The sequence below is a fragment of the Acartia tonsa genome, chromosome 7 (genome assembly GCF_053477335.1).
Source record: "Acartia tonsa isolate MP-2025a chromosome 7, ASM5347733v1, whole genome shotgun sequence".
Lineage (NCBI taxonomy): Eukaryota > Metazoa > Arthropoda > Copepoda > Calanoida > Acartiidae > Acartia > Acartia tonsa.
The window spans coordinates 18,370,757-18,394,783 of NC_137266.1; the positions used below are offsets into that span (position 1 = coordinate 18,370,757).

Below are 24,027 nucleotides of genomic sequence, written 5' to 3' on the forward strand. Positions count from 1 at the left end.
TTATATATGTAGCTTAAACTTCGTGATTTTTCAAAACTGCCCCATCATGACAATTAGGTTTCTAATTGGCTAAAATTGGTGTAATATATACCTATGTACAATGTAAAATATAAAAAAGGATATTTGGATAGCTAATTTGTTGATTTTTTGTTGATATTTTAATACCTATCATAAATTCATTTTCTGATGTAGAATTTACAAGTATAATTTTGTCTACAAATATCTTAGCAACAGAAGAATGCTAAAGCATAAAATAAGCACACATAATCAGAATTATTAAAATATTTTTCTTCGAATCAACTACGTATTACTTTATTCCTGTATATTTTACAGCGATATAGTCTAATTTTATTCTAAAATTCTAAAATTAGACCCAGGGTCATGTTACCTTTGATTAGGCAAATTTGGACCATAGTTAATGTCATTTTTATACAATTTCTATCTTAATTTGTTTCTTCTCATAGAATTATTTTTAGGATAAATATTTTCATCTAACTTATTGGCCAGTCAGATTTCAAAATATTATACAAGCATATGAATTTAAATGTCTTATGAAATTGTACTGTCTGACATGTACATATGTCTGCTTTTGTCTAGAACTCTAGTCAGGGAATAAGGGAGTGTTAATCAAGAACAAAATTAAAAATTACAATCAAAAGCAGGAATATTAATGGATTAGACTATGGACGGTTAATATACATTCACAATTTTAATAATAACCAAAATTACCCTCTATACAGATTAAAATAATGAATTGAAATGTTTGTAAACAACCAATGAAAATTCATTAAAATTTTTGAAACAACGAATAATTTATAGTCCAATGTCCCCCCGCCCCCTTACAAACGGCACTTCACAAAATTTTCTTTAAAAATCTTCCAATTTAAAGAAAAAATCTTCAAGTTTTTATAAAATTCCTTATCCATGCAATCCTAGGCAGGTACATCGAATGCATCCAGGGTAAAAACTAATGCATATAAATTGTGCTTAACATTTTTAACTGAATTTTAAAGCTCAGCTTTAACTATGTTTTCAATATGTTAATTTTTTTATCAATTGTGTGTATTTTGAACATTAAATGACCGACTTGAAAGGGTTTAATAGATCAGAGATTTTGTTAGAAAATGTTGTCGAATACTCAATGGAAATGTTTGTTTTTGTTAAAACTTACTCGCTATGGCTTTCTTTTCTTGTGAATAAATTTTGAATTCGTGCGACTTAGTTTTTATTTTTCGATGCATTGTTTTATCCGTTGCATACTTCTTGCATACATGATTATTTATAAAAATTAGTTTAATTTTCAGTTATTACGCTTATTTTGGCACCCTTAAACGTCCTAGAAATTTTAATGGGCGGTTTGAATTTTATAGGACGTGAAGTCATAGTATAAGGTTTCAAATCACTAGGACAATTGTAACAATGATTAATTATTTTAGGACGGAATCACCGGCTTACTGGCTCGGTTACCAAACCTACAATGATCTTCAAGTAAGTTTAAATTAAAATATTTCATTTATATTTTTTTGTCAATATTATTTTTGTTTAATATAAAACTTCATATTAAATGATTTAAAAAAACTTCAATGCCAAAAAAATATGAATGCCCTCTTCGTGTGATTTTTCGATAAACCAAAATTTCAAAATTAGTTATATTTTGCTATTTGCAAGTATGTTAATAGAACCAGCTGTAACCTATAAGTGAATATATTTCAGTTTATTTTTGGGTTATGTCTTAAGGAACATCTCTAAAAACAATTTAATTCACGAAATATTTGAATTCAAATTAATTCAGTTGGTGGTTATAACGAATACTGATATAAAAGCAAAATATCAACAATGTTTTGTTTAGACGAACACACTGGCTGCCGACGCTGGCAACCAGATCTCGCAGTTCTACGGGCACTGGGCCATGGAGCAGCCGGACACGGACCAGGGAAGATGTGTCCGCTCCGTCATCAGGGATGAGAGACAGGTAATTAATTTTATTTTTATTTTTACATCACAATCTTATGCTAAAAATACAATAGGTAAAGCTCTTTTTTTAAGCATACATTTTTTCCGTTTGCATTACACATTAAAGAGTGGGGGACATAACACTTTTTGTAAACAGAATTTAAGCACAAATGAACTCTAATAAAAAAAGAGTTACAGCACCGTGATTTGTCATGTCAGTTACTATAATGAGCTGTTACAATGTGGAACTTTAAAGAAACGGCAGCAGTAACAGCCGAAAACCGGTCCCAAATAATTCAAATTCCCAATTTTTAATCATTATAGAGAGGCTAAAACTCAATGTGCATAAGGTTTGACTTATTCAAATCTTGTACAAAGAAAATCACAATGCATTTGTTAAGGAATGGGAGCTGACAACCTGTGAGGAGCTTCTGCCGTTCATGTGTCAGATCCAGGCCTGTCCTGTTGGATCCAAACATTGCAGCAATGGCAAGTGTGTCAACACCCAGTATCTCTGCGATGGACAGGTAATCAAAGTTTATTTTTGTATTTTTTTTGTGTAAAAGTAACAGGATATCTAACTGTCCATATGTGTGTCTGTCTTCTGTAGCTTAATACCTAGGTAATATCCTCTTAGTATATTTTTTCAATTTTGAAAATTTTTACAAATGGACAGTGGAAGGTGAATTTCCACTTACTCCTCCATCAAGTTATTAATAAGTAGGAGTCTATGAATTACGGACTTACAGAACCTAGTTTTATAGAAGCTTCGTTATCTACTATAACATTAATTATGATTATTTTGAAATTTCATTGTGGCTAATGAGATGTCTCTGTAAAAAGATTTGACCAAACCTTGGCCTTGCAAAATATTGACCATAATAAAACATTGACAAAATATTGACCATTTTTATAAGAATTAATGAGGTCCTTAAGTTAATTTTGTATTAGCATTTAAAAAGTAAATTTACAAGGCTTCATTTTCATATAAAATAATAAAAATATTAGGATTTTAAAAGTAAGAGAGTCGTTTAACACTGAAACACCACTTTTATTTATGAAATAAATTGAAAATAGGGAGGGGGGGGGGGGTGAATTTTTTTCCTTTTTTCTCCAAACTCTGCGGGGTGTTAACCCTCCAATAGCCTAATCTAACACGACCTAAAGTAATAAAGACAAAACTAACAAAAAATTACCTCAACTCCTTATTTTAAATTTAATAAGGCATATAATCTTTATCCCAAAAGTTACAAACAGCTCTTTTGTTACCTTAAAATCTATTATTAATTTTTTGGATTTTTTCTAAAACTTTTGGAAGATTTTTATCTAATATAATTTATTCCTAGGATGATTGTGGAGATGGTAGTGATGAATTGGACTGTAAAGCTAACTGCAAGCTTCATTTCAACCAGCTTTCCGGTGGACAGGTATAATGTTATTCAGGCTTAACAGGGATGAATAAAACCAATAGTAGCGCCTCAGTGCTTTTTTGGCTTTGAGAATAGAATAACAAGGACAATTTTGTTATTGAGTCGAGTAGCGCAGCAATAACAAACAAAAAATAAAGCATTATTACCTAATTTATTTTCCAGTTTGGATAAAAACTGATTAATATATGCTAGATTAAAACCAGCCATACTGAAAAAAAACATTTATAGCATCGTATTACAGACAATTTTCCACTATTTTTAAATGAAAATCTTAAAAACTATAGGTGCTAGTTTTGATAGGCTAACAAAAGTAGTTGTAATCTTTTTATTTTTCTTGTAATATCCATAGAAAGCTGTCTAAAATAACATGCGATAAATAACTTGATTATCTAATAATTAATTATCTTAATTATAAGCAACACGTAATTAATATATTAGTCTTCAAAACCCAGCTACATTTTAGTAATTCTGCTTAATCTCGTTACTTTTGAGCAGCACTCTGTTATACATTTGACACTATTCAACCTTTATTGTAACTTTTACCTCCTCGCATAGTTGTAAATCATTCAATTTAGACATTTTCCTGTAAACTTTAAGCTAATATACATATTTATTTTGTGAAATGTATATCTTTAGGCAATTTTCAGTTCTTTTATGTACTTTTTTTTACTAAAATATCAATTTTTTGTCTATACTTCTATCTTGATAATGAACAAACACAATGAAAAATACCTCGTAACTTTTCAAAAATGGAAATATAAATTCTTCTGAATATAAACAGAATGTTTTATGTGTTGTAGTATTAGGCCTTCCTTTCTTGATTTCTTGAGATCTGTAGTAGTTTCATTGTTTTTGTTTTTAAGGTTGAAAGCCCTGGTTATGACAACGGTCGTGGCAAGTACCCCCAGTTTGCTGACTGCAAATGGACTCTGGAAGGACCTCAGGGCACCAACATTGTTCTCCAGGTAGGATTCATAGTTTACAGGGATATAGAAATAGGACAATGGACGACAAATAAATCTCCTTAAAAATTCTGAAGTGAAAGATTTTTATTAAATAAAATTCGTATAATATTTTCAAAAGGGATGGGATCTTTGTAAGGGGTCGAGGAGATTTGGGAACTAACTTTAGACCTAACTTCGCCTGAAGAAGGGTCTAACACGCCCTAGGGTTAAGAATATCTCCTCTGATCCCTACCCCCCCCCCCCTGAAAAGTACCCATCCATCTTGAAAACATAATCTTGGAGCATAAACATTATGGTTATCCTCTATTATTTCTAGATTCAAAACATGTTTAGAAATTGAAATAATCAGTTGGCGTTTAGGTATAAAGACAAAGCAATAATAAGAAACTCAATTTCTTGATCTTAATGTCTATCTCTCTTTATTGCAGAAAGTATACTCTTTATTTAGTTTAAATTAAAATGATAAAAATGTTCAAACTTTTGAACCAATAATTAAGGTGATGATAAAGAGTTTACGAAGTTCTCTAGATTTTTAAAGACCTTCTAAATTTATATTTTAACAAATATTTTTATTAGGGACTGTCCTTTTATTGCAATTCAAATGTTCCCCAATAGTTTGATTGGTTTCTTTATTCTATTCAATTTTATGACTTGAAATCAACAATAAGCTGTTAAGCAAATCAGTCTAATCTATATGAAACGGTTCAGTCGTCGTTTAGTCAATATTAGGGTCGTAGCTGCTCGACAATTCGCCGTGTCTGTCGTTTTCTTCTTTATGTAACGCCACTTTCAACTCAATCTGTGGTTCTCTATACTATAAAAGTGAATAGTTAAGCAAATCCGTCACTGTTTTATCTTTTTAAATGGATTTAAATGTTAAATTTTCATTTTGACAGGTAGTTTGTGTTCATAAATTACACACCCCAATTGATAAACAATATTAACCCCTTGATTGAAAAGATTTTACACTGCAAGTTTGTACTAACCAATCAAAATTCAATAATAGTATCTAAAGTATTTGACCCAACAAATAAGACAACGTGGTTTTAAAATTTAGGTACCAGTGCAATTTACAGTCCAATATCCCGACCTATCTTATTATTCCTAACTTAAATTACACCAATTTTAAGTTTTATAGTAGCTGTGCTAATAAAAATGCTCATAAAAGGTCAACTATTTTATTTATGCAGATGTTATGCAAATAAAGAGGCATACATTCAATATGTATTAGTCCAAATAAAGATTATATCAACAATGCCTACACACTCACACACACACACACACACATAAAAAAATAAAGCCTCACATTTGCAGGCTAAAGGAATAGATAGATTGTTATATTTTTAAATAAACTATATATGATACATTTGCAGTGTTTCTTCTACTAAATTTCCGAAAATTAAGATGCATTGTTTGAGACAATTAAGCATGTTATTATCGTTTTCAATAAAAGAAGTAATACCTATAGAACTTTAAAATAACTTTACATCTCCTCTTACTTTTATTTTGTATAAAAGCTTATTGATTTATTCCAGGGGACAATAAAAATGAATGAAAGTTGATTTTACTATGAATAAAAATATCATAACTCACGAATATGAATAAAAATTTAGTTTTTACTTTCCTGTGCTATGATACATCCTTGTTTGTAGTAAAGCTACTCTTAAAGTGGAAGTATCTGTTGTTTGTATGTATTATTCACTCTTACTTTCTTGCGCTGTCTCTTATATTTCTTTCTCTTCCCCTCTCTCCCTTTCTCATTCCTTAAATATTTTTTAACAGCAGAGCTACTTTTAACCAATAATGTTATCAACCTTGTTTATTTAATAATGATGAAAAAAACTAAATTTATAACCCTAATTTAATTAAACATTTTAAAACGAAAATATTTTTATAGATTCCTTTTTTGTCCCAATTTTCAAAGAACTGAAAAGTTCAATTCTATGTTTTAAAGAATAAAAATTGTACCAATTTTGGGTTGAATGAAATATTTAGGAATTTTGTTTGCATCATTTCAGAGTACAGATGCATAATTTTAAATTAACACGGATGCCAACATCCATTGCAAGAATCGTATGCAGAAAACTCCGGGAAAAGTTAGAGGTTTCATAATCCATAGCTACTACTTCTCTGCCTGTCATTAATGACCACGTCTTATACATATACATAATTCTTTGTACAATGAAGCTGTAACTGAATGAAAATAGATTTAAGTAGCGCACAGATTTTTAAAAAATACCGAGGAAAAATATAAAAGAGAAAGAAAATAATCTGTTAATTAAGGAGTAGCTACATATTTAAAAATAGAATTGATAATAAGATAAAGGGAGGTTTTTATACTTAGTAGTTTCCCTCAAAGTGACTATCGAGCAATGACCCCCCCTCCCACACCACCTCTACCTATTTTCAAAATAAATCAGAAATAAGGGGAGGGTAGTTTTTTCATATTCCTAACACTTGTAAGGAATCTAATCCTGCGGCGCCTTAACGTACCTTGTGAGGCTAGAAGTTTCAAATATAACCTTACCTAACCTGGCCTAATGTAGTAAACAAACTAAACTTAAAGCTATCTCCTTTATTATACTTTGTTTCAGAAATAAGGGGGGTTGATTTATGTGCTCGACTAAGCACTTTGAGGGAAACTGCCTTATACTTGATATGCTTGCTTGGGTGTGGTAGCTATCCAATAGTAGGTAGGCACAAGGACATCGTTGGGGGACATTTATCCTCATAAACTAATGGATGGGAGGGAAGGGACAATGAAAATGAAATTGTGCTGTCACCCAAAGTTTACAAATAGACTGTCTTTTTTCGGGTATAATCTTTAAAGCTTGATTGGATGATTGGATCTACTGCAGTTCATGGTAAAACATTGCTGGTAACGAATGCTTCCTGTTTCCTAGCAATATTCCAAGAATCCTGGATATAGCATAACAAGAAATATTTCTGGAGCTACCAATGTTTAACTTTCCTGGTTGCTGGCAATTTATGCACATTCCTGGACTCTGGCAGGTTTGAAATATTCCTGTTAAAAAGCAATATTTCCCTTTTTAATTCCCATTACCCTTTTATCACACTTACCCCACAAATAGAGGTTGATAGCACGCTACTCGAAGCGGCTATTTTGGCATGTTTGTCTGAAAGACCAATGGTAAGGGTTTTGGTAGTGGTAGGGGGGGGGGGGGGGGGGGGTAGATCCTACTCTGTACTAATTGGGTATGGATATGAAAAAAGGGTCATATAAATATTGATAAATTTGTTTCATTCAGTCATTTGCTTTTGTGATTTGACAGCTTCGAATTTACTGTACAATTGGCCCTTAAGTCCATGTTTATAAATATTTGAGAAGATTGCTTAAATTAGGCTTGAAAAGATTTAACCTGTTAATTTTCATATTCTAGTAAATATTCTTGTGTAAAATTGTAGACATTCCATCGACTATTGCTTTAATTATAATGGGCATTGCTAACATAATATCGACAAGCTAATTTCAAAATAAATCTTATTTCTGAATATTTTACTGTAAGGCTGTAATAAAAAGTAAATCAAATGGACATAATGTCTTTACATATACTATAAACAAATTGATTTTTAAATATTCATAAACTTACGGCTAAGCCCCCTACAGGCCTCTAGGGGCACTTGAAGAGGTGGGAGTTGAATCCCAAAAACCCGTTTTTATATAATTTGTCTATGTTGCGTTTAAGTCTGTACGAAAAAAAGCATTCTGTGATTTCTCTGGTACCCTCCCCCAAACTAATAGTTATAAACCGTCCCGGGACCTATGAAAAGCTTCCCTGTTAAGGAGAACCCGATCGGTTCAGTGGTTAGCGAGATCCTTCGGTACAGCTAAACAAACAGACATCATGTTTCTTTATTAAAGGATATCCATGGATCTCCGGGGATAATAAAATGATTAGTTCTGTAAACTTTAATTTTTATCTAAACTATTATATAAAATAATATAAATGTGCTAAGAATTTCTCTAACTCCCCCCCCCCCCTCCTTCTTCTCCTATTGACGTATTTTAATGTACGGACAAACTTTGTGGCGGCATGGCTGGTGATGTTTCCTATTTCCTATCCTGTATTTGACTGTGAGTGGTTGTTTAGAATTGCCAATATTTATATGTTGCGATAGTTTGCCTTTCCCCTAACTTTGCCCTTTCAACTTTCCCCTAGCTTTTTAATAAAGTGCTTACCCTTTTGTAATAACCGTGATTACCCATTTTTAAAAGCGAAGCTTTTCTATAATTAGGTGAGTCCGTCCGTCCGTACGTCTGTCCAGAACGAATGGCTTTCGTTGATTTAGGCATGTAGTTAGGTACCACCGTCATTACTAGAATCTCCGTACGTCCATTTTAAACAAGTTTTTTAACTTTTTTAAACAGCAAGTTTTTATTATCCGATTAATCTAATTTTTTTAATACTGATTCCTATGACAACTAAGTACAATGTTATAAGCGAAACATCTTTATAATCAAGTCCTAAAAAAGTAAGTATGCCCTTAAACATTATCTTGTATTTAATCAGCTTTCAAGAAATTACTGACAATTTTGTATCGTCTTTTATACATTTATATTCTGCAGTTCTGACACTCTAGAGCTTCGCTTTTATGGATGTGGTCATACTTGTTAAATTGCAACTACGTTTTTTTTTAAAATAAGGGTGAGAAATAGAGACGTATATATTATCATGGACTTCCTAGCGACCTTCATTTCCAAGATGGAACTTACATACTTTCTCCTAAATCAAATATCTACCAATTAAAATCTCTTTATTATTAGACGATAATAAAATTCCATTTGCAAATACGATTAAAATAAAGACTATCTTTTTAATTTATTATAAAAAAAAAGAGGCGGTATTGATTGTTAGGTCGTTGGGCACTTTTGATTGATGCCATTCAAATTTTGGCGCGAAAGCAAAATTTAAAATAAAAGCAGTTAAATTTGTAGGTGAAGATCCCCAACCCCTTTCTCCTACCTCTTTTAAGTATGTATATAAAGTAATTACAGCTAGTTTCACAGCATTGGAAGCCACTGTCCCTTTTTAAGCATTGCTTTACCCCCTAAGAAATTGTGAAAAAGGGTATGGGGTAAAAACTCCTGTAAGCCAGTAATCTTCTGTCATTGCTGGTAACCTGGAAAATGTGCAGATTGCCAGCTAACAGGAACCTGGGATTTAGGGAAATATGCGTGCTGCTGGACCCAGGATTCTTGTTATATTGCCAGTAACCAGGAAGCATTCGTTACCAGCAATATTTTACCATGAACTGCAGTAGATCCGGATGATTTATTCATCAAAGTTTTCTATCAATAATTTTAATCAACAGGTTTATTAATTTTGTTTTTGAGTTGTACATCAATTTATCTCCATTGTCTTATCCCTTGAGACCCCAGCATAATGGGTCCATTGGCTCTGATCAATAGCTTTTTTGATAACCAAATGTTGGCTTTGATTGTAGAAAACTCTGTTACTTTATTTTTTATGAATTCAAACAATTCTATATTTGTAATTATTATATCTATCTCTGATATAGTATTGAGCTTAATAAGCCTTTCTTTAAAAAAAAGGATAAGGCAACATATTATTTTTTCATTTCAACTTTTAATTGTGTAAAAAATTGCAAATGTTACATTTTTAAGATTAGATTTCTTTTCAAATAAGAAATGTTCTACTTTCGAAATTATAAATGTTTTTGAAAGAAAGACTTTTCTATATTTCAGGCCAGCCGACCTTTCTATACGTAACGGATAGCCTTAATCGGTAATTTAATTATAATCTATCTAGAACGACCAAGCTAATATTGCTTGATTCACTTCTACAAGAGCCAAAATGAAATGAAAATGATTGCTAAAATCGAAATAGAATACCTAGTGAAGAAAAAATTAATAATCCAAAACCGTGCCAAAGAGTCAAATAAAAATTTTAAAATAAATAAAAATAAAAACGTTGCCAAATCAAAATTTAAAATAAAAAACCGTCCAATGCATTTAATTTCCATTAGAGGGAATCCTAGGATGATTAAGAATAATTTTATAGATGTTATCATCCTTGTTTATTTAAGAAAAATGTTTAAAAAAACACTTATGGTCTTTGTTTGTAGAAATCTGCCCAAACAAACATTTAAATATATGCAAATTTTAAGCAAGTATGCTTGTTTGCATTTTTTGACCTTATACAGTCTGAGTACTTATATTTGTTTTCCTTCATGTATTAATAAACATTTTGACAGCCATGTTTTTTTTGATAGAATTCAATTTCATACTATAATCAAATGTCTAAAGGTTTGAATTTTTAAACCTAATTATGAATTAAGAAATGGCCTAAGTGATTGGTTTAAAAATACTATATAGGTTAATGATATTATTAACAGGGGCCAGTCCCCCCTCTCCAGGAGAAATTGCCATATGAATAACTTTCTACCCCTTTAATTTTTTTCTTTTGAAAAAAAGCACTAAAGGTGGGTTGGTAAACTACCCCAACTATTTCCAAAGCAAAGCTTGTGGCGCAGCTTACAAGTCTTTACATTAGATAGTACATTTATATTAATTTACTAAATTATTTTAAAAACTAACAATCCAAAATAGTAAAGCTACTTAAGAATTTTCAATTTATAAATATTTTATCTATTGAATACAAAAATTTTCTAATTGTCTTTTATTGTATGTTAAGATGTTAAAACAAAAGAAACTACCTACGACCTTCTCTATTTAATAATGTTTATAGCTTCTTAAGAATGCAATTAATAAGTTGAATAAATGGATGCAGGGATTAAAGGAAAAGGGATAAAAAGTTTTAATATATTTTTTTAATTTATTTCTTCATTCCTTAGATTTTCGCATTCTCGTTGCATTTTATCATTAAAGATAGAGACCTAAATTTATTTTTCCAGTTTTCATTTTCTTTCAGTTTCATTAACGCATGCGGTATTGTCTTGTAAAAAATAGATTTGAAATAATTAAAATGAGATATTCTTTTATCCCTGAATTTAAGTCTTCGACTTAAATTGCCTTGACCCAATGAAAAGTTCTAAAGTCATTCTCTTTTAGACATTAATGGCTCTTGTTAGAATATACATATTAAAAACACCTCAATTTAAAGCAAGGTCACCTTAAATTTTAAGATAGGTTTTAGACAGGTTAGTTTAAGTTAGGAACTGGGTAAAGGTTAGGGTCCTGCTGGTATACGCATAGTAATAAAAGAACTTCCCCAATTACATTAATTTTAGTTCTAAAAATTGTTTGACATACACTTTGAGGGAAAGCACTGATTTAGAAATGCATTGCCCCATAAACAGGCAGAGATAAACTAACCTAAATAAAAAAAACTAAAGAAATGGAATTACTACATTTGTGCTTTTTTACTGCATAATGAAAAGCATTGTATAATGTGACATGTCTTGTTTAGAAGTTATACAATAGGCTTTTTCATGAGAATAACAAGAACATATACTTTCAAAACACACAATAATTGAAATAGAAATAAAAGAATGATAAATAAGTACAAGGCGTTTTAATGTACAATAAATAATAAAAAATGAACTAATATCCACCCCCAAAAAAAGCAAGCAAGATTTTTATTATTTCCCCCTAACTAAACCCTTTTTTTCAGTCTGGAAGAATAGTTATGTAGAACACAGATAGCGTGTTAAAATCTTATTTCATGTTTTAAAATTAACTTATCACAGATTTTAATTAACATCTAACCTAGACTAGAAAAAGCACTGTAAAAAACTTTCTTAAACTTTTTATTTCTTGGGGATAGTAGTTGGGTTAATTTCTTTCAACTCCAAAAGCGAGTTTTTTTTTATAATGAGGTAGAGGGGGGACTTTTTCCAGGGCCAATTAACGTAGGAAAGTTAATCTAACATTGTTAACCCTACATGTAAATCATCCCAAAACAGAGGAACCCTGGAGGTCCAGTGGTATTTTGGTTAGAAACACACACAGAAAGAAAGATTTACAAATCTTCTAAACATCAAACTACACACGGTTGGACCCTCAGATGTCAAAACTTTATTTTAGTGTTTGGCCAAAATGACTTTGCAATTGTATCTGTAAGTACGTCTAATAACACCCTTTGCTATTTTTTAAATCTTAGAAAATTTTTTTTGCAAGAAAATTGCATAAATTCGCAACCTTTTTTAGAACCACTACATAACTCGAGTTTTAAAACTTTTTATATAAAATCCTTTTTACAAAAAATATCAATAATTACTTAAAATTAAACCTGAAAGAAAAAAAATCTCATTACACGTGTTAATTTGCATGTTTTAGGTCTTTTTTTGAGGAAAGTATAACTTCCACATTTTTGACAATAATTATATTTTTTTAACATTTCAAAGTAAAATATAATAAAACTTAAACGATTTTTCTTGAATTATCAGTTGAAAATTTCATCAAACATGCAATTTAAGTGATGAAAATTTAATAAAATCATTTTTTGAATGTTTAGAATTACCAATTTTCTACATTTAAAACAAAATGTTAACAAAATTTAAAAACATTTTAACATATAACTTCAAAAATCAATAACATTTTATAAAAAGATGTTTCAAAAAATAAATCATTAAAAGGTATTAAAATGCATTTCAAATTACTTAAAATTAAAATGAGAACATCTTTTTACACTGTATTCTTTGTAATATAGTTTAAATGACATGATTAGTGAATGAAATATTTCCTAAACTCATTAAGCCTTTTTGTGACTATATTAAAAATAATTTATTTTGTTTTATATTGATTTTTTATTCAAATATTTGACAAAATTTTCCCTACGTCAATAAAATAAAGTCAGTTTTTTACTGTTTCCAGGTTTTTCTTTATAATTATAACAATTAAATATAATATAAATCTTCATTATCTTTTATTTGAATTATCATACACATTAAAATGTAAAGTATAAGCTAGAATAGCACTTTTTTTAATGAATATTTTAATGACATTATATCAAAATAATTCCTCTTAAATATCACACAACATATGATTGGGAAGTATAGCCATTTCTTGGAGGTATAATATTTACAAAAATACCATTAATTCTGTTTTTATCAGAAGTTAAAAAAATTGAACAATTCTAAAACAATGGTTGGCTGTCTAGATATTGAGTACACTAAGACTACGGCTCTGTTCTATTGAAATAACGTTGCAAAAAGAGGGGTTCTGAAAGTAATCTACCTAATTATTTTTAAAGAACCAACAAGTACTGTCAGTATCTTTTTTCTTGTAATCTAGCAGACAATCAAATCATAACACAATTTTCATGATAAAATATTCAGGTTTCTACTTCACATTTTAAAAAATATACTGATAAATAAAATGTTCAAAATTTTACTTTGTACTAATTGAAAAAATATGTTGTAATTCTTATTTTAAAGTTACATTTTTATCCCTGACAAAATCATAGACGACTTTTAAAGGCATCTTATCTAAACTTTTTGAAGAAAAACTTAAAAACGTTAATTAAGTATTAAAACTATTTTCTTCGATTTTTCTGAAGTTATTATCGCATTCTATGGGTTTTTAAAAGCGAAGCTTTTCTATAATTAGGGTCGGTCCGTCCGTCCGTACGTCCGTCCGTCCGTACGTCCGTCCGTCCGTCCGTCACGGATAGCTTTTTTCGTTAATTTAGACATGTTAGAATTGTCCTATCGATTTCAAATTTTGCATGGTGATTTCTTTAGTAGTTTGGTACAATTTAGAAAGCGTAGCAACTCTATAATCATTACCAAAATGTCCGTACGTTCATTTTAAACATGTTGATTTTTTACTTTTTTAAATAGCTTTTTTTGTTAATTTAGGCATGTTAGAATTGTCCTATTGATTTCAAATTTTGCATGGTGATTCATGTAATAGTTAGGTACGATTTAGAAAGCGTAGCAACTCTATAATCATTACCAAAATGTCCGTATGTTCATTTTAAACATGTTGATTTTTTTACTTTATTAAATAGCTTTTTTCGTTAATTAAGGCATATTAGAATTGTCCTATCGATTTCAAATTTTGCATGGTGATTCCTGTAATAGTTAGGTACGAGTTAGAAAGCGTAGCAACTCTATAATCATTACCAGAATGTCCGTACGTCCATTTTAAACATGTTGATTTTTTACATTTTAACAACAAATTTGTATGTGACCTAATTATCCGATTGGTCTGATTTTTGGTATACTGATTCCTAGGACAACAAAGTACAATATCATAAGCGAAGCAACTCTATAATCAAGTCCTAAAAATGTAAGTATGTCCATAATCATTATCCTGTATCAAGCAGTTTTTCAACATATTTACTTACAATTTTGCTTCGCTTTTATGGATGTTGTCATCCTTGTTTATTATCATTTACTTATATCGAAAGTGCCAAACATTGTACCCTAATATATTCATTTAATAAAAAACCAAGCGTGTACATTTAATAAAATAGGCACATTACATTTTTAAGAGTTTGTGAACAAAATTCCATGTCACCGCCTGTTTGGTTGTTGTGAACTGTTGTTGTGTGTGAAATGTTGTTGGAAAATGAGGAAATAGAATCATGTTGTTTTTGTGCTGTGGCTGCTTAAAGAAATAGGGATAATTTTTCTTAAAGTTTTGTGTTTATTGGCTTTTTAAATGAGCTTTATATTTTATTTTTTTATTTATTGACAATGCAGATCCACTTTTTAACAATATTCCAGCAAAAAATCTTCAGTATTATCAGAAATGCTGTCATAAAATATTTCTGCGATACGAATGTACAATTTTTGGTGTTTTTCTCTCCATAAATTGACATGACAACTTACCATGTTTTAATGAATTTTGTTTTCTGGAAAGGTTGTCTCTGTTTTTTTTTGGCTGTGGCATAGTGCCTTATTGTTGTTGATGTCTTAATACATTTGGCTGTTGTCTCTTAATTTAATTATATAAAAATACACACGACGGTATAAGCCTAATGGTATAGTTCGTCTACAATATCCGTTTTAAAAGGTTAAAATGTTACGAAATATAATTCTTAATACCTACTCTACTTAAGGAGTTATTTAAGCAGAAATATAATTGTCATTGACTAATTTTGTCAGATTTCAAACTAAGCTTGCATAATCAAAATAACGGTATCAAAGTGTTGACAATTTATCCCAAGTGAAACTATATTTCCTTCCAACTTTTCGTCTAGTCAAAAAATGTTGCATTCCTTTTCTATGATGCTAAAAATGGCTTTTAATAGAACTATAAATTAATGCGAGGTTCATCTCTCTATGCTAAAATGTATATGAAGTTATGTTCTATTATTTACCGAAATGATAACATATTTATAGGAATCAAATGCATTTTTTTCCTTACATGATCTTCTAAGAAATAAAAATACAGATTTTAGGTTAGGTTATGTAAATATTTGAAAAGTAACACTATGGATTACATCAAATATTAAAATATTTTTCATCTTTTAAATTACACATTTTATATAAGGAAGTTCAGTTAATATTCTTTGAACATTGAACCAATCCTTTTTTCTTAAATCATTAAAAAAACAATGAGAAATTAATAATTTTCTTAACAAAAATAGTAATGCAATATTAATTTTAAATGTTGGTTTAATGTCTTTCTTAATTTTGACTTGAATTGTCATAATTTTTAAGATTATTAACAAAGGGTTGGTAGGGAGTGTTAGGATGAATGTTTAACAACATTACTTAAAAGGAGTCTCGTTTATTTAAATCAATACCTACTATTTAAATTGATGAAAAGCGATAGTTTAGTTTTCTAAGATATATTTTAATTAACTAGATGATGATGACCTCTAGGAGGCTTGTATCACTTTGGGTTCTAGACCTCTCCATGCACATTGAAACATACTCTGCGTCTTAAAGCCCGATAGTTTAGCTATGCTTTAATTGCTTGACTATTGTGTGGGAGTCCCAATTGTGCATGGTATTAAAGTGCGCCTGTTTATTGGCCAATGCATTCCACCTACCCTTACTATTAATGCTATGCGCCTGACATAGCAGCAGTAAGTTATATTTTTTGACGGCTCTAGATACTCTAGATCACTAGAATACTTCAAATATTCATTTTTAGTAAGGCAGATTGCTTACTTCAAGTATTTAGAATAAAGTTTCATAGTGTCCTTTTCAACAACAGTGCTAATGTTGAAATGCATAGATGTAACATTCTCGTAACATTTATCATTAAAGGGTGCGTTTTATATTTTCCTTTGATTTTTTTTATAGTTGTTGTTAAAAATTAATGTTAATTAGATATTTCTTTTTGATTTTTGTTTCATTAACAAACAATTAAATAACCCACAGCTTTCATTATTAACTCTTTCATTTTGACAAAAAGCCTTGCTCTGATTTTAAAAGACGGATAAAAAAAAGGAGACACATCATAGAGATAAATATATATAATCCTTTTTGAAACGGTAAGTCTCAGAGATGAACTGCAATTTATACTTTTGAATGTTTTGGATAAGTATAGTAAAATATTTTTTAAATGAATATAAATAAATAACTAAGGGTAAAGTTCTATGATGAAAATATTTAGTTAACACGTATAAAACTTAGCTGTAGTTTTAAACCATGTAGTTTTCAAAATATATATAAAAAGTAGAACGATGTCTGTCTGTCTTAAGCTTAATATCTCTTAAACCACTGAACTGATTGGGTTTTACTCTTGAGGGAATATTCCTACTGGTCCTGGTTTTAGGCTATTTTCTTGTAGGGTGGGACACTAAAAAAACACCAAGTAAAGTTAAAAAATTGAAATGTAATTTTTATTACATAAATTAGGATATTTTTTTTGACTAATACATGTCTGTTTCTATGATTTATATGCAATCAAAAGTAAAAAATGTCACATAATTGATCTGACTGATTTAAAATCGTGATCCTCATATGCTTCACTTTTGTCGACTATTGCGGATTCCCTGTCAAAAAATATCAACAAAAATCTGACTGTACACAGTCAGATTAAGCATTAAAAGAGCTCTACGTAATTCAGTCCTTAAAGACGCTTTCCCTCATAAAATATTCACATATCTAGAGAGTGATGTGACATAGGACTATAAAGAATACTGGTACCTAAGGCTTTGTTCAGATCTCGCTCGTTCGTTGGTTAAAACTAAGATTTGTGGAAAAGCATACACAGTTATTCTAAGGTTTACAATATTAATATCATAAATACTAAATCTAAATTTGCCTGACTTCGTTTACAAAAAGTATATTAAAATCTTGATTATACTACTCGTATTTTTGACAGGGTAGCCAAGCCTAGCCTAGCATAGTGTGACATTTTTAGATGAATAATAAGGATGACACACACATATACTTTAATGTATCATTTTATCAAAATAAGGACTTTTCTCGTATTCATTCGAATCCGGTGGATAGGAACCGGTTCTCATCCATACGAAAAAACTATGTCTAGCATCGTATTATATCCAGCTTTCTACGAATACAAAAATGTACAATCAGAAAGTTAAAACCAGTTTTTTTTAGCCGGTGCCTTCGGCACCTCGGGGCTAAAAAAACTGGTCTTAATCTTATAATTGTTCATTCTATATCCGCGGAAAGCTGTTTATAGTACGATGCGAGAAATAACTTTTCTCGTATTCATTCGAATCCGGTGGATAGGAACCGGTTCTCATCCATACGAAAAAACTATGTCTAGCATCGTATTATATCCAGCTTTCTACGAATACAAAAATGTACAATCAGAAAGTTAAAACCAGTTTTTTTTAGCCGGTGCCTTCGGCACCTCGGGGCTAAAAAAACTGGTCTTAATCTTATAATTGTACATTCTATATCCGCGGAAAGCTGTTTATAGTACGATGCGAGAAATAACTTTTCTCGTATTCATTCGAATCCGGTGGATAGGAACCGGTTCTCATCCATACGAAAAAACTATGTCTAGCATCGTATTATATCCAGCTTTCTACGAATATAAAAATGTACAATCATAGGATTAAAACCAGTTTTTTTAGCCCGTGCCTTCGGCACCTCGGGGCTAAAAAAACTAGTCAAGTTTAGATTTATATTGCAATAAGTATCTAAAAAAAAAAAAAACAGCAACTTAAAATATATTATGGTTAATAAATCATCTTTAATCAACAAAATACATACAAAAGTCTTTCTGTCTTAACCTTTGGTTTTTTAAAAGGTTTGCCTTAAAATTTTTTTAACGTAATATATATTGTTTAAAACCTAACAGATGCTTCGCAACCTTACTTCTAGGTGTTTTCAATTTTTTGAAATTTAAAAAAAGAGAACTTTATCTTTAAATCAGTATTTGAGACATTTTATATAGTTTCATTGTTTGATTATTGAAAAATTATGTTTTCAGTCCTTTTGATTCATGCATCCCCCGTAGAATTTATGCCTTTCTTTTCATATTGTGCATTTTTATTGCAGCTAGATTTTTTTTGAGGGTGTGAAGTTTCTTTTAAGTTGTTTGTTTCCCTTATAAATCTTGCTTAATTTTCATCCTTTGTTTCATTTCTGTTTTCTTCCTTCTTTTATTTAATAGCAAAGCTTTTCAAAAAACTAACGTGTATGTCCGTCTGTTTCTGTGTCTGTCGGTGTAGTTGGTCTCTTTATCTATCTTATAGCTCTCAGTGTAAGCACTAATGTCATGCTATAATTTCATAAAGCTTTATTATTATCTTTCTTTGTGTTAATAAATATTTAGCTTAGTTAAAAAGCTTGATTGCAAAGCAATGTACATTAACTTTGGAAATTATCATCCTTGTTTAGTTGGTATTGTTGAAATATTTTTATGCCAGGACCTGTTTAATGTTTATGTTCTATGGTTATTATTTTTATTATCAGTTTATCCTACCAAAAACTGGTTTATTTATCATTTAAAAAATATTATACCTATCAAAGTTTATTAATATATTTTTTCTTTTTTTTCAGTTCTCTCATTTCGATACCGAGAAGATTTTTGATACTGTTCAAATTTTGGGAGGTGAGTTGTTTTTTTGTTTTTTTTTTTTAAATTGCTTTGAAATTTTGTCCTACTGCATAGACGTTCAAGAGTTGGGGTATATAAAGAGGTGTTTACATTAAGAGATATAAGTTTTCCGGAATTTTAATGTAGGGAATAGATTTGAAATCTGCATCAAATTTTAAGGATTTTTTATAAAATTCGTTTTTTGTAAAATTCTTTATCTAAAAGCGAAAATACATTTTAAGTTAATTAATTTTGACCAATAGGATAGGTGGATTTTAAACTACCTGCGCTCTAATTGGTTGAATGATGTACGACATCCAATCAGAGCGCAGATTTTTTAAATCCACCAATCACAGATGCCAAAATTAATTAACTTAATTTGTATTTCTGCTTTTAGATAAAGAATTATACAAAAAACGAATTTTATAAAAAATCCTTAAAATTTGATGCAGATTTCAAATCTAATCCCTACATTACAATTCCGGAAAACTTATACTTATGCGGATTTTCTGAAAGTAAATTCGAAGATTTTTTAAGTAGGTAGGTATGAATTATATTTTTTTAGGTGGACGTACTGAAGAGACCGCTGTGAACATTGCTACACTTTCTGGCAGCCTGGATTTGGCTGGCAAAACATTCACTTCTGCTTCAAATTTTATGATCATCAAGTTCAGATCTGACGAGGTACTTTCTTATTCTTTTTTTGGGTCTGGTGCAGTTCACGTTAAAATGTTCATGGGATCGATTTTCTACAAAAATCTATGGACTTAAATGGCTGTTAGTTGCCAAACGGCTAAAGGTACATGAGAAATAAGAAAGGTTTACTGAAGAAAACACACGCAAAATAGTCTTTTTCGCGCATTTATACGCACTGCGAGATAACGGTACATTATTGAGTAATGACTATTCCAGATGATTTGTATGTTTTTTTGCCATTTGATATTTTGTTATAAAGAAGTTGTATCAACTTTTTTTTTTATAGCTAGCCGGTTCTTTTAGTAAGTAGTAGATGTAAAATTTTTCATAGAATTCAAATATGCAATCGGTTTTTTTGTAGACCTCTTATTTTTTAAGTAATTTAAGTTTTTTAAAAAAATAATTAAGTCGGTTTTAAGGTACTAAAACGCAACAAAATAAAAGAAGAAAATGGTCAGTAAGAACAAAAATAGTAAGATCTTTAATTTGACACCTTACTTTTAAAATTGAGTAATTATTGAAAAAATCTATTTTTTTAACCTCGGTATAATAAAAACTTTAGACCTAAATATTTTCTCAAACAGACATAAAAAACATGGGTTCATATATACCATTAGAATCAGAAAAATATTACGAATCCATTGTAAGCAAAATTGAAAAAAATTAAAAAATTAAAAAATTACAGAAATGGCCAATTATTTTTTTTGTTCAGACAACACTATTGTATTCCCTTTTTTACCCCCTCTTTACCCCCTTCCCATTTTTATACTCAATTGAAGAATTAAGACGTTGCCTGTACAACATAATATGATATTTTCATATAATTCCTTTTATTGTAGTTTATATACTATATTGTAAACTTTTTTTTTCAATTTTGCTTACAATGGATTCGTAATATTTTTCTGATTCTAATGGTATATATGAACCCATATTTTTTTATTTGTGAAATAATAAAATTAAGTTCAAAGTTTTTATTCTCGTGGGTTTAAAAAAATCGATTTTTTCAATAATTACCTGACAGAATTGAAAAAGTAAGGTGTCAAATTAAAGATCTTACTATTTTTGTTCATAATGACCATTTTCTTTCTTTTTTTTGTTGCATTTTAGTACCTTAAAATCGACTTAATTTTTTTTTTTAAAACTTAAATTACTTAAAAAATAAGAGGTCTACAAAAAAACCGATTGCATATCTGAATTCTATGAAAAATTTTACATCTACTACTTACTAAAAGAACCGGCTAGCTATAAAAAAAATAGTTGATACACCTTCTTTAAGATAATGAAAAGTAGGGATAATGCATTGGCCAAAAAAGGTTCAACTCTTTTCACTCACCCCTTAAACAAAGGAGATTAATAAAAGTGTTACGTGTCTGAAATTCTTATAAAAAACCTAATAAATCTTCAGGTTGTTGAGAAAACCGGTTTCCACGCTAGTTGGACGACCAGCACTGACGGTCAGAAGTGCGAGGGTGAACTGATCGCCCTGAACCAGCCCCAGGTCTTTGTTAGCCCCGGGTATGGCAGGAACAGCGAGTACCCAGGAGGTTTGGAGTGCCTGCACGTCTTCAAAGCACCTAAGGTAAAATATTGTTTTTCTTATAAATCAAAGTTAGTAACAAGAAGGGAGAGAACATTAGACTGAAAATTATAATTCTGGCCTAAGTTTTTTCATTCTTGGATTGAAACTTATGGGAATACCTATTGATAGTTTTAAAGAAATTATTTCAAACTAATGAAGAGGTTATTTTGTTGATCATCATTAGAGATGTACAAACATGAATTTAGAGTCCATCCATTGTCTTCTCCCTCAAGATCCCAAATTGGCAAAACTGAATTAATTCCTTCCTATCTTAGTTAATCTAAACGAAACACAAAAAGACGTCGTAAACATATTTGGATAACATTATGTGTAATGAAATTAAAAAGTGTTAGCATTCATTATTTAATCTTCCCCGTAGATTTCTTTTTAAAAGCCTCAGTGTGAAGTATAATTATTCATCTTATTCACTAGCAGGAATAAAGGGTTGGATAAAAGATTTAATCATAAATAATGTGGAGGGGGGGTGTTTATCTAAATTGAAAATATTTTGTTATGAAGCTACTACGATATGTTCGTTATTGACAAGGTCAAACAGACATATTTTTAAATTTATGATACTTAAACATGTTTTCTCTAATATAATATCTACTTCTTTTTGAAAGATTATGAAATTCCAGTCTTTTTACTTTTTACTTTTGTCTCTGAAAATGTACCTATAGTCTTCTAAATAGCCCATGTCCAAAAACTGGCGTTTTTGCCCACTTTCATTCATATACACCTTGGAAAATTTACCAAAGGTGGAGAAATAAGGCTAAATAATGAATGCGCCCAAAAAACTAATTTTTCTTTTAAAAATTTAACTGTAAATTACACTGGTTCCCAAAGTTTTTTTAACCACGTTATCTCATTGGTTGGAACAAAAACTTTGTGTTCTATGAATGATAAGTCCTCCAAACTTATCAAACAATAATTTTAATTTACTGAATTGCTTATTTTGTTTATCATCATTGCAGAAGTATATCAATTTATCGTTTTTTTTACTTATCCCTTAAGATCCCAGCAATTGCATACTCAGGCCTACAAGTAATCCTAAAAAGCTGAATTTTAATTCAAATGAAACCATTTTTCGCAACCTTAAAATGATTACCACTTAAGTGTTTGGTAATGTATGTTGTAAGGGGAAGATAGGAATTTTCACCTGCCTTTTTTTCAAAATAGCGCAGCTACATTATAAATTGACGTCAGTCGTCTTTACATTGGTCAGTACTCACAACACAAAGGTCATTAAATAAGCTTTTTATAGTAAGATCAAACGTGCTAATTGGTCAAGTAGTTTAGTAGCTTTTATTTGCCCTACCCTGTATAAATTAAACTTGTTATGAATTATGTCATCCTTGTTAATGTACTCTTATATTAAATGGTGATACTTATTTTTACAATAGGGCTGATAGTATACAAGGATGACAATATCCATAACTATCAGAGCAAATAATTTAATGTATTCTTTCTCAAATTAAATTTTGTGATTTGTAGAATGAGATACTTGTTGGTCAAGGGAATTAAAATATTATGGAAATCTATCTCTTATGGTAGCCCAGTGAATTTTATTTACCCATGTTTATCTTTATGGATAAAACAATGAACGATAGATTGATGTACACCACAATGATAAAAAAAAACAAAATTACTCCTCTGTTTTTTATAATTATTTGTTAAAAGTTTGATAAAAGTTACCAAAGTGGTACGTTTAAATAACTAAAAAACGATCATACAGGCGACATTGCTAGTTGTAGAATAGCTTCTCTTTGGTAAAGATAAATATAAAATTATTTTGAACTTTGTATAAAAGATAGGAGTCAGATAAAATTGATAAGCCCAACAAAGAGTAAAATTGTTATCAAGCACATTTTGATAGAAATTATCCAAAAGTGTAGCAAATTTTTGAAAAAAATATGCCTTTATGAAAGCAATCTTGCAATATTTTTTCTCTCTCAAGGATTGGCATTTTAAAATAAACTTGATTTTAGTGTTTTAAGCCGCAAATAAAGAGTCAAAATGAACTTAAAAATAGAAAACAATTTGAATTTTTTTAAAGGAGAAGCAAATACAATTGTTACAAATAAAGGAATAGATAAAAGATAAAAATTAAAAATGTAAATATAAAGTTAAGGAAATTAAACTCAATAGTATCTTAGTCATTTTTTATTTCGGGGGTTATTTTTTTCAGAGGGATGGGTGTCCCTCCTCTTAAGATCAATAGGACCAATTGGAATGTTCCCTAAAAGTTGATCTCGATCGGTCGATCTTAAGCTTCAGTCGGACAGGTAGACAGTCATCGGTCTACTTTGTTTTGTAGATAATAAAACTTTCTAAATCCTTATCTGACAAATTCAAATCTACAATTTCTTTTTTTTCTCTCAATGTTTTAACATTTACTGGCTTTGGTGACAGACAAACATTACATTGTTGAAGAGTTGCTTAACTAAAAAAGGTGTACTACCCTTAATATTTCTCAAT

General features: G+C 29.9%; 2 protein-coding genes across 3 annotated transcripts in view; one reads left to right on the forward strand and one right to left on the reverse strand.

The window, feature by feature from the left end:
* Window positions 1-24,027, reverse strand: part of LOC145325001 (b(0,+)-type amino acid transporter 1-like) — a 355,348-nt gene that overhangs the window by 194,137 nt on the left and 137,184 nt on the right. The window lies entirely within an intron of this gene.
* The window catches only part of uif (sushi, von Willebrand factor type A, EGF and pentraxin domain-containing protein uif), a 129,435-nt gene that overhangs the window by 26,250 nt on the left and 79,158 nt on the right, over window positions 1-24,027 (forward strand). For both annotated transcript variants that reach the window (XR_013881370.1, XM_080167764.1), the window contains exons 5-12: window positions 1,437-1,488; window positions 1,850-1,972; window positions 2,355-2,480; window positions 3,300-3,380; window positions 4,247-4,348; window positions 19,238-19,289; window positions 19,840-19,958; window positions 21,376-21,549. Coding sequence is in view for 1 of the 2 variants with exons in the window: in XM_080167764.1 (XP_080023890.1) it covers window positions 1,437-1,488; window positions 1,850-1,972; window positions 2,355-2,480; window positions 3,300-3,380; window positions 4,247-4,348; window positions 19,238-19,289; window positions 19,840-19,958; window positions 21,376-21,549 (829 nt within the window). In the remaining variant the exon portion in view is untranslated. The remainder of the gene's footprint in view (window positions 1-1,436; window positions 1,489-1,849; window positions 1,973-2,354; window positions 2,481-3,299; window positions 3,381-4,246; window positions 4,349-19,237; window positions 19,290-19,839; window positions 19,959-21,375; window positions 21,550-24,027) is intronic.